The sequence below is a fragment of the Pipistrellus hanaki genome (assembly GCF_964339955.1).
Source record: "Pipistrellus hanaki genome assembly, chromosome: 4".
Lineage (NCBI taxonomy): Eukaryota > Metazoa > Chordata > Mammalia > Chiroptera > Vespertilionidae > Pipistrellus > Pipistrellus hanaki.
The window spans coordinates 39,343,359-39,355,633 of record NC_140506.1 but is presented as its reverse complement, the minus strand read 5'-3'; the positions used below and the strand labels follow the sequence as shown (position 1 = coordinate 39,355,633).

Here is a 12,275-nt window from a genome sequence, read left to right as displayed (position 1 = left end):
TGCCTTCCATCATATTGGCTCTTCAAAACTTCTCCCATTTTCTCCTTTCCGGAATCTTCCCACACCCCCCTCCCCAACTTCTTCCTGAGAGAGAATTAGCAATCTCCTAAATTCTTGTCATTTTATTATGTAGAATATTGACTATTTATTCTCTACTTTCAAACCATTCCTAGGGAGCTTCTGCCTCTCTAGGTCAAAAAATAAAAACAAAAATTGAAAGAATTTATCGAGGAGCTTTTTCAATAAAAGATACTTCTCCTTAAGATGACTTTTACTTCCTTCTAAAGTAAAACAGCACTATTCAATAATACAAATTTATGTGGTTATGGACATGGTCTCTAATCTGTGCTGTCTAGTAAGTTTTCTACTAGCCACACGTGACTATTGAGCATTTGAAAAGTGGCTACTGCAATTGAGGAATAGTCAATTAACTTATTTTGAAATTTAAAAAGCTACATCATGGTCACTGAGGATCATTAAACATCACAGTTTTGGACTACTAGCTTCTGAGTAGAGACAGATTTTTCTTCCTGTTATATATCTATTTTAATTTTTTGAATTAAAATGCAAAAAAAAATTTTTTTTTTACACATTTAGTTTAGTGTATAGATGCACCCATACTTCTATACATGGAAGTTTTTAGAAAATTGTTGGGAACAGCAGGTTATATCTAAATTAAGTCTCAGGAATTTTGTCCAGGAACAAATGTATACATAGGTATACAAGCTCTTAACACAGGAACTAGCTTTATTCTTTTATGGTATTGATTTTTTTGTTTTCAAAAATATGAAAGGACTCAGGAATATTCTGAGAATTTGGGTCCTGTGTGTTTCAAACCCGCTGCTGTGCAGTTGGCGATGCTCTTGGAAGCGGTCTACATCACCCTAAGAGGTCCCTCACTGACAAGACCAGAACCGCCAGAAAGGTGCTGCTGACCTCCAGAAGGGCCCACCCCAGCGGCTGCTGCTGCTGCTGCTGCTGCTACAGCCAGCAACCGCTTCATCTGGGGGGCCGAGGGCAGGAAGCTTCTCTTCCTCCTGCCTTTTGATCCCCTGCAAGTGTCTCCTGATGGCAGAACCTAACAGGAAACCAGCTGGCAAGAAACCCAGGAAATGTCAGTTTCAGAATCCTAGCACCAGTGTAGAATGGAGTAGAGAAGGGTGGGTGTGGGGCTGAGAGGTAATAGGTGAGTGACTGAAAGCAAATAATGATGAAAAGTTAAGAAGATGTGTGTGTGTATGCTCATGTGAGTGTCCCTGTATGTTTATCATTTTTTTTCTTATTTTATATGAATGTTAGTTTATTTCAAACACTATTCTGTGCTTTGATTTTTGTTTCACTTGTTAGATTTCAGTCATTTTATGTTGGTTTGTGAAACTTCATAATTGTCTTTTTGTGGTTATAGGATATTATTCTATGAAATGTGCCATGATGTATTTCACCAGCCCTCTACTTATGAACATTTAAGTTATTTCCAGTTTTTTGCAATTACAGACAGTGTGTGTGTGAGTTTGTGTGCATGTATTTACACAAATGACAATATATATATAGGACAAATTACTAGAAGAAGAATTGCTATATTAGATAGTATATACATTTGTAATTTGTAATTATTATTTATAAAGCACATGGCATGTCTTTCCTCTACCCAGATGATTCAGTGTTTGGTTTTGCAGTTATATAGAAATGCTAAAAAGACTAGATCATATGATACAGACATAGCTTAATCGGCGATGAGACCTTCAAATCAAAATATAGCAGTGGGAATGGGCTTAGAGATTTACCTACAAGTTATAGGAGAATATAACTTTTAGCTGGGCAAATATGGAAGGAAGAGAAGTGAATGATTAAATAAAAAATAAAAAAAGCCCTAGAATACTTTGAGGCTGGAATTTGAGAGAAATTGATAGCTGCCACTCAAACACTTAAATAAGCCTGAAGCCCATGAAACAGTACAACAGACAGTGCCTCTTTATAAATAGCAGAATTGTTTCTAAAATGACTATTGATATTTAGAGGTATTTTCTGGCCATTTCCTCAACCCCATCCACATTAATGCATCTTAGCTAAAAAAATTGAACTATATAGATGAATATAATTTTAAGTGAAAGCCTTTTATTCTTTTCTAGAAATCATAGTTGTAAGTTTGGTGTGATTTTTTTATATATGAATGCATCCAATGTACTTATATATATATATACACACTCTTTTTTTTTAACAGAAAAAAATTTATATTAGGTATATTTTTCTCCAACCTTCCAAACTTCCAACTTGAAAACCGATATAGCATGATCCTTTTTCTATGTAGGTATATTTTATTCTTTTTAATGATTCCACACTGCTGTGTAGTATGTATCAAAATTGATTTTTATTCACTTCTGGTGAATGTTTTTCAGTTTTTTCCTAACAGTACTCAATCAATGAATGTGCCTTGGTTTTCTATAGATCAGGGTTCTGTGTTCCTATAATTTCATTCTTTCTCTAAAAAAGTAATACCTTGAGTATTACTTAGTTTAGAGACCAAAAACAAACAAACAAACAAATGAAACCCATTCACTATGGAAACATATTCCTATGTAGAATCCTCTCCTTTGGAAATACCCAAAGCATTTATTGTTTATTCCTTAACTATAAAAGGATAGCTTTTGTGTTAAATTTAATATGATGGACCAAAGTTTTGGCTGCTTCTGCCACAGCTTTGCAATTCAAAGTGAGAAAGATGAACTTCACTCATTATATAGTGAAGAATATTATGAGGATGAAAACATGATATATGTGAACCATTTTTAGTTTCTCTGAGGAATAGTAAGATGTAATACTGTTTAAAATACAAATGCGTTCCCTTTAGACTTCCTCTGATGAAAGACCGTATCAAACCTAAATCATATAGGTATTTTCCTGAGTGCTTTATGTCCCGAGGAAGCTGGTGATTGACTGTGGGCATTGTGTAAGTGCAGGAGGGAGGTGTGCTGTAGTGGGGCTCAGACTGAATCTAAGCCCACCCCCAGCACAGTGTGGCATTGGGACCTGGTCATGCCACCTTAACGCTTCCATAAGTCACTGCACGTTCTCCTTGTAACTGAGGATAGTACTGTGTACTTTAACAGTCACAATATGTAAAGTCAAGAAAAACTGAGATGAAATGTAAAGATGCTACTTTGAAAAACTTGTTGTTTAAGTGATTAGGATAATTCGAGGGATTAGGATGATTAGTGTGTTTGGGGCACATCTGTAAGAAGACACCAACTAGTGCAAAAATGGTTTCAGAAAAAAGTGAAAGATGAGATACAGGCTTTTGATTAAATTACAACTTTAGTAGTCCATCACAGTTGTGCACCTCAGAAGACTCATTAAGTACTATTTCTTATTTTTTCATGAACCAAGGAGATGTATTATGGATCATTGGAAATTATCAGATAAAAAGTAGCATAAATATAAAAATTATTGGTTACTACTTAGGAGAATGAAAGGATCTCGCTTACCATATTTTTTGAAATGGAAAAAAGTCAACCGGAAATCGAGGGTCGTCTTATACGCCGAGTATATCCCGAAAAACGTCTTGATATGCCGCTAAACGAATTTTCCAACTCGATCCCTCACCAATCACTGCAAAGCTGCTCGGACCACCTCTCTAACTCAGCCAATCCAAGCAGGCTTTTTATGCATGCAAATTATACATGTTCGGTACCCGAAGCTACACTGTGTTCTAGTAAAAAGCCTGCTCAGATTGGCCAGAATCAGAGAGGCGGTCTATTAAAAAAAGAACTGGTGTTGCCTCGGAAGTGGGGGGTAGTCTTATACAGCGAATATAGGCCTAAACCTATGTTTTAACTGTAAAATTAGGGGGTCGTCTTATACGCCGGAAAATACGGTACATTGACTATAACACATTCTGATTTATTCTTATTTAGTCTTTATAAACTCAAGTTCATGAATTCCTAGAGTTTCTCCTTTTAGCTCTATTTTTAAAATGGCTATCACATGTATACTTTTCTAATCTTTAGAAATTTTCTCTTTGTGTTTTTGAGAGGAAATTATTTGTCTATTTTAAGATTCCCATCGGTTTACATGTTGCATTCTTTAGAACTCTAATAAATGCAGCCAGTTTCAGTTATTTTATTTTATTTTATTTTTTTTATTTTATTTTATTTTTTTTTTAAATATATTTTATTGATTTTTTCACAGAGAGGAAGAGAGAGGGATAGAGAGTTAGAAACATCGATGAGAGAGAAACATCGACCAGCTGCCTCTTGCACACCCCCTACTGGGGATGTGCTCGCAACCAAGGTACATGCCCTGACCGGAATCGAACCCGGGACTTTTCAGTCCACAGGCCGACACTCTATCCACTGAGCCAAACCGGTGCCGGCGAGTTTCAGTTATTTTAATTGCTTTTAAGTTTTTCCATCTCTTCCTTAGTTTTTTTTTTCCCTTCCTCATCCCCCCCCCCCCCATTTTTCTTTCTTTCTTTTTTTTTTTTTTTTTTTTTTTTTTTTTTTTTTTTTTTTTTTTTACATTTAAGGCCCCCTTCTGAGTTCCTATTCAAAAACTTTTTTTAAAAATCCCTTTGCTATAAGAAATCTTAATATCTTCCATCGTAGGTGGTAGAAAGGAATCCTTGGCTGTATAATTATAGTTGTTTTCTTCCTAGTAATATTAAGGGCCCATGGACATATTTTGTTAATTGAGTGTTGTTAAATAATTTTTAGTTACTTAAACTAAAAAAAACTAAGGCAAATACATAAGATTGTGTTTGAGTTTGGATCAACTTTTTAAATTATAAGCCACTTCTTACTGTTTTCCTGCTCTCTTTATCCTCCCTTCACTGCTTTATTTTCTTTTGTAACATTTGTCACCTTCTACTTCTAATATAAGTAGGTACAATCTTTTTTGGGGGAGGGGTTCTTTGTTTATGGTCTGTCTTCTTAACTAAAGTGGAAACTCTGAATGGGAAGATTTTTACCATTTGTGTTTACTGATATCCAGTGCTTAGAAAAGACACTGTATAAATACTCGCCCTGCTTTCCAATTTCTAAATTTAATTTGTAAACAATATTTACGACTTTTAATTTTGGGGGGGTTAATTGCCATAGTTTAAAATTTTTTTTATAGTGGACTTAGACTCATCTGAGTATAAGCAATTGGAAGGATAATATCAGCATTTTTGTAAAAACTCTTATTTTAGGGAAGACATATGCCTTCTTATTCAAAAATTCAATCCTTAAGGCGTAATTTAGAGTGTGTACATATTAAGCCCAATCTCTTGCAAATTTCTGAGTTAGTGGTGATAACTGATTTTCATGTTGGTAATACCTTTGGTTTTGAAGTGCCTTAACATGCTGAAATACCTTCTGGAATTCTGGCACAGTGAGGAGCAAATTCAGAAAAAATAATGGTGGCATCTTCTTTCACAGACTATGCAGTCAACAAATTATTCCATAAAATTAGTACTTGTAAAACTTGAGTAAAGAATACTATGAAACTGATTGAAATCTTATATGTTACCTTAATATTTTAAATGGAAAAATCCTGCTTTGTAAAAGGTGTGGAGAGAGTGTTAGTTGAAAAGTATTTAATGTCTCTTTTATTCCTTTTAGATAAGATGGGAAAAAAACATCACGCTGGGCGAGCCACCTGGATTCTTACATTCTTGGTGGTGGTAAGTATCCTTATTTCATTTTTACCAGATTGGCCATACATTTCAGGATGCCTGCACTAGAGCTGTTTGGGATTCCAGGCTTCTCGTTTGTTCTTTCTCATTTTCTATAATTATTTCTGAAAGATAATATTTAAAAAAAAAATTAAACACCAAACTCAAAACCAGCATTAGTGTTACTTAACTTAAAGATATTACTATTGAATCAAGCTGGAATTGGGGCCAGTATGTGAAATCTCCAACTGTAAGTATGATTCTGTATTAGTCAGTTTGGGCTGCCGTAATAAAATACTATAAACTGAGTGGCTTAAACAACTGAAATTTATTTTCTCACAATTCTGGAGGCTAGACGTCCAAGACCGAGCTGCTAATAGTATGGTTTGTTTTTGGTGAGAAATCTCTTCCTGGCTTGTAGATGGCTGCCTTCTTATGTGTTCTCATGTACTCTAGACGGGGATGGGGGACACATTGGTGCTAGCTATCTAGCTATCTGGCTTCTCTTTTAATAATGGCTCTAATTCCATCATGAGGGCCCCACCCTCATGACCTCATTTAAACCTGAAGATACTGATGGTGGTGGTGGTGATGGTGAGTTTTGAGGAGAGGGAAGGATAGTAAAAAAAAAAAATTAAGATAATTCTATATAGACTTAGAGATAAAGAACTGATCAGGAACACACGAAAAGATTGTCAGGCTGTATTGAAGGCCCAGTTGATATCAGAACTTACAGATTTCATTGCAGCACCTTTCTGCAACAGCAATCAGTAGGTACTGCAGGTATTTGCATAAACCAGCTAGGCTTTTTTTTTTTTTTCCTTCCATTTTTTCTCATTTCTTCAATTAGAAGCATTTCCTGTTCAGAGTCTTATATGCTCATCTCTCGGCAGCATATTTAAAAGAAGAAACTAAAGGCCTCTTCTAGTGCTCTGCACATGGTTTCCTTGGTACGTTATTAAATGCCATCATCTTTTTCACGTCTCTCCTGAAAACATGCCTTCCTAGAAGTTCCGTAGTGAATGGAACCACACTTGGTCAGTTGTGGTTGTGGGTTTCCCTTGTTTGTCTCGTGTGTGTGTGGCAGGAACAGGTGCAGACCTTTGGTTCAGAGCTGTTCTGTATTTGGAACAACGGTTCATTGCAGTTAAGCACTATCATTGTGCTGCTTTCCTGGGTCATGAGACCAATGTCTTGTAATATATAGTATTATAAAAGTCCACTTTTCATTTTATGTAATACCTGTTCATAATTCCTAGACCTAGAATGTAAATACTTAACTGTTTGTTGAATGTAATTGAGTCTCTTCACCCTTGCCTTTTGAATGTTTCCAATTATAGGTGTACAAAGTGGCATACGAAACCAGTTAGATGTCTGTCCCTATTGGATTAGTGGGCTAACAAAGTGAGGTTTTCCATTATAGGATTAATTCTATTGTTGCATGTATTTCCCTTTTACTCCCTTTCTCATGAATTTATCCTAGTCTCACACTGTAGAGGGTTGATAGTAGCTCACTGAATCCTTTGGCTTTTTGCTTCTGTCAGACTTTAGCTTTTTTGGTCTTAGCTATCTGGAGGAGCCGCTCTGAAATACAGTCAATAGCATTGTAAGTGAGATATGTGCTGCTTATAATAGCAGTGCAGGAGGAATACCCACGTTAGCTAGGGAGAACTAGAAAAGCCTGAGTGGAGAAAGTGGATCTGAGTTGAGCTGAGAGCTGGTGAATGAAGGGTATTTTGGCAGAGGAATAGTTAGTATGAGGTCTTGAAAGGGATGACCATGCAATCAAGGAGTGACAGGTAGCTTGGACCAGTTGAATTGTAGGTGCACTACTATGAAGTGATAGAATATAAGGCTGGAGACAAAGACAGGAGCAAGATTACAAAGTCCAGGAGTACATCGAGGGTTTTGGAATAAAGCTCAAATATTTTAAACAAGGTACATAACACGATTAGATTTAGACACTCCCTTGGCATCAACATAGAGATGGATTCAAAGGATTGAGAACAAAGGTAGATTCGAGTTTTCAGGCAATGTAATTGTCCAGTTTTAAGGTGATTAGGTGATGGATCCCGGATAGTGAACACCGAGTACAATAGTTAGAGGTGAAGGAGGAGGTTCTCAGGTTCTAGATTTGGATGGGGGGATGAGCAGGGATGCCGTTGACGGAATGAGGAGTATAGAGAGAGGAATGGGGTTTAGAAAAGACCATGATTTAACTGGGAGAGGCTAAATTCCAAGGTTCCTGTGAGAAATTCTGATAGAGATGCCCTATACAACATCAGAGATCTGGGCCTGTGGCTCTGAGACAGGTCCCTCATGGCTTGAGAATGATCAGCATTGACCATACTGCAACCGCCCAGTGTAACACATAAGAGCAGGGTCTAGGGTTGGAACCCTGGGGAAAGTCAACATTTTAGTGTGGATGGATGAAGAGAATCCTCAAAGGAAAATGACTGGAGAGGAAGGAGGGTAATTGGGAGAGAGAAATGTATGGGAACCAGGAATTAGAAAGAAAGATTAAATCCTGTAGTAAGTGTAAGTAAACAGACCCAAAGCTGTTTCTGATCGGGAAGTAAGTAAACAGACCCAAAGCTGTTTCTGATCGGGTGTGGTGGTCTTGGGAGAGCGGTTTCAGTGGAATGGTGAAAGGGAAATTAAGAAGGCTGCTGCCGTGCACGTGTGGAGCTGGAGGGTTGCTGAGAGTAGCTGACGTGTATGGTGGCATGTGTAGCTGTTTCAGGATTAACAATAGAACATGACCTAACACTTTGGATTTTAAAATAGACTAGCTTTGAGCGTGTATATAGATTGCGGGAACAGGGGGAGAGGTTGAAGATGTGTAGAGAGAAATACACATGCACAAAAATGCAGACTAGAGTACAGGAGAGAGGAGAGGCAACGGCCTGAGAGAGGAGGAGGGGACAGAGTGTGTGATTTTGCTTTCTGGAACTGTTTTGTCTTGTTTCTGATGTGATTTCCATTATCACTATTTTTTCTTCTTCTCAGTTTGCTCAATGCCCATTGCTGTACTATTTCTCATGCCTCCCATGTTCATTACCATTACCTTAGTCAGATCCCCTTTGAAAACTTACGTCTTGTCTGCACACTTTAATAAAAGCTCCCAACTCTTTAATGAATTTCTGAAAAAGAAATGCCAAGGAACTTCCCCTTTCCAATTTATGTAACTTAAACAAACTTGGTATTTAAAGCCTTAATGGCTTAAATTATGTCTCATTTTTACTTAATTATAGATATAAAACACCTTTTGAAATAACGTTGGGCCAATGTATCCATATCCTGAAATTAAATATATTACATTGCAGGAAAATAAACTAATAAACTAAGATTATTATGAGAATTCAGTCTTTTTACCTGGCTCTAGGAGGTCACATCCTGCAGTATGTTAGCACTCTTAACATTATAGGATGTGATGGGTGATATCAGGAATAGCTAAGAATAACCAAATATCTATATAAAAACAACAGCATTTAAATTAGTCAACTGGCTCACTAGAATGGTATAACATTTATACTTGTCAGCTGGTTCTTACTCATCTTGTGTATCTCTGGCTTGTAATAAGTATCACATAGCTAATTATTTATCTGAATTAAGTTAAACTAAGAGCAATATAAGACAATGTAGGTGACAGCTAGGATAGAAGGGGTATAGTCATGATGAGAAGGGAATAAAGAAGTGGTAGCGAAAGTGAAAGCAAAGCGCAGAGGTGGTCAGGCTGTGGAGGAAAAGGAAAATGTGTCTGGGGAAGACGTGGAACACGGAGCAAAGCATGCTGGGGAGAAGACTAACAGAACTGATGGAATCTTCACTGAATGCAAAGGATTAAAAGTAAATTGAAGAAAAATTTACTCAATTAATAAGAAACTTTTTCTTAGCCATCCTATATAATAAAAGAGTGATGTGCAATTCAATCCAACGGCAGAATAACCGGTCGCTATGATGCACACTGACCACCAGGGGACAGACGCTCAATGCAGGAGCTGCTCCCTGGTGGTCAGTCTGCTCCCACAGGGGAGAGCCGCTCAGCCACAAGCTGGGCTGAAGGCTGGTGCGGAAGTGGTGGCGGGAGCCACTGACTGCTGCAGAGGCGGCAGCACTAAGGATGTCCAACTGCCCGCTTAAGCTGGCATCCCCTGAGGGCTCCCGGACTGCAAAAGGGCTCAGGCCAGTCTGAGGGACCCTCCCTAGACTCTGCGCCGCCCCCCCCCCCCCCCCCCGCAAGTGCACAAATGTTGTGCACTAGGTCTCTAGTACTACCTATAAAAGTACTTTTGCATATACCATTTCTTTGTGTCTATGCAAAAACCTGCAAAATGCATAACATATTTCTCTTTTCACATAAAGAAAACTAAGATACAAAACTATTTCCTCAGGGTCAGATTTAGAATTAGAACTTTAGCCAGTATTTGTCTCTGCAACAGATATTATTTCTTAAATACAGAACAGAATTTAGTGCCCACTATTAATAAGAAATTAATTACAGTTCCCCTTTGAGCATCATGAGCGACTAATTCCAGACAGTAGATATAAATGGGACTCAGGAAAGTTGTCTCTTCTAAGTCTAGTCTATATTGGGGCATCCATGGATCATTGGCAGCGACTGATAGCATGAAGGGATGGTTGCCATAGGCTACTCAGGAAATGAGTTCGAGGGCAAGGGTCGAAAGTAGGATAGCAGAGTGCTTGCTGTCTTGTCTAGGACAGGTACCTACCAGGTTTTCATGAGAACTGACACTGCGTAGACTGCCAGAGCTTTATAAACCTGCCCATAATCAGCATAAGGCATCTCAAAATAAGAACTCTTAATACCGTATTCACATGAGAGGCAAAATAATGTGAGAATTAAAAAGTTTAAACAGAGCTCTTCCATTAACTGTGAGGCTTAAGCAAGTTATTTAGCCTTACTAAGCCTCAGTTTCCTCATCCATAAAATGGGAATAACAATAGGCAGATTAAGTGCTGAATATGTAGTAGTTAGTATGTGATGCTTGAATTTAGCACACACTTATTAATACAAGCTATTTTGATACATTAAAATATGAATTTATTACTAACTCAGAAGTATTGTGAGAATTTTGTGATAGTGCGGCAAAATTTGATGCCTTCATTTAAAAAGTATTAAGTAACGCTAAGGAATCAGACAAGTCCATGTATGTGGAAGGTCTAAGGTGATGAGCAGGTACATGTATATTTTATGAAAAACCCTCCTTAATCTTAGGAATGGGTAATTTATTCATTGAGCATATAATTTGGGGCCAAAGAGAAATAACTTATTTAGTTATTAAGAGACTTGAATTTATAATAACATGGCTTGTTCCTCAGAAAAAAAATGTTTTCCCCAAAGGTTTTTCTACTTCTGTCAATGTTTATTTTCAGATAGTCCTGAACCTGGCCAGTGGCATATAGGTTATATAATTGAGTTAGCTTCCCATCTTCTGGGACATATCTGGTGTGTTTATTCACCTTGTAGACTTCCCTGACAACCATTTTGCTCCCTGTGTTCCCAGGAGATACTGATAAATAGCTAAGTCATTTCTCTCACATCCTCGGGATAGAAGGAAAACAGTTTTTGGATAAGAATTCTCAACTTGGGAATCTTGTGCTTCCTTTTGATTTGTGTGGGGAAAATTTTAATACTACAAGAACAAATATTTTTATATTTTTCAAGTTTGGTTCTCTTTTTTTCATTTGTAAAATACAGATTTTTCACTTGTTTCTACTTAAGAATATAGGGACTGTAAATCTAAAGTGTTGTTCATGATGATGAATTCACCACATTTCAAGAATAATAGTTTGGTTTCAAGCTTAATAACTGTAAGGATTTGAGGAACTGAAAATCATCTTAGCCTCCAACATCTCAGATTGTAGAGAAAAGAATTCAGTGTTTATTGATTACTATAGCTTTGTAAAATAGTTTGAAATCAGGAAGTGTGATGCCTCCAGCTTTGTTCTCCTTGCTCAAGATTGCTCTGACTACTCAGAGTCTTTTGTGGTTCCATACACATTTTAGAGTTGTTGTTGTTTCTTGTGAAAAATGCCATTAGGATTTGGATAGGATTGCATTGAATCTGTAGATTGCTTTGGGTAGTATGAAATCTTAACAACATTAATTCCTCTGATCCATGGCATGGAATATCTTTCCATTTGTATCTTCTTTGATTTCTTTTATCAGAGTCTTATAGTATTCAGTGGATAGACCTTCACTGCTGTGATTAAGTTTATTCCTAGGTATTTTATTCTTTTTGATACAATTCTATATCTTAATTTCTCTTTCTGATAATTTATTGTTATTGTATAGAAACTAAACAGTTTTACTATATTGATTTTTATATTTTTCAACTTTACTGAATTTATTTATTAGTTCTAACAGTTTTTTGGTAGATAATAATTTATTTATTAGTTCTAACAGTTCTTTAGTAATTTGAATCTTAAAAAAATTTTTTTTTTGGTTACTCCTCACCTAGGGATATTTTTCTATTGATTTTTAGAGAGCGGGAGAGGGAGAGGGAGAGACAGAGAGACAAATATCAGTGTGAGAGAGACACATCAATTGGTTGTCTCCCAAATGCACCCTGACCAGGGATCGAGCCTGCAGCCAAGGTAT

The 12,275-nt window shown here is 36.9% G+C and overlaps 1 protein-coding gene across 12 annotated transcripts in view; it reads left to right on the top strand.

Moving 5' to 3' along the window:
- SSBP2 (single stranded DNA binding protein 2) overlaps positions 1-12,275 on the top strand; it is a 209,906-nt gene that overhangs the window by 61,579 nt on the left and 136,052 nt on the right. For all 12 annotated transcript variants that reach the window (XM_084881326.1, XM_084881328.1, XM_084881336.1 and 9 more), the window contains exon 3: positions 5,598-5,659. Coding sequence is in view for 9 of the 12 variants with exons in the window: in XM_084881336.1 (XP_084737462.1) it covers positions 5,598-5,659 (62 nt within the window). In the remaining 3 variants the exon portion in view is untranslated. The remainder of the gene's footprint in view (positions 1-5,597; positions 5,660-12,275) is intronic.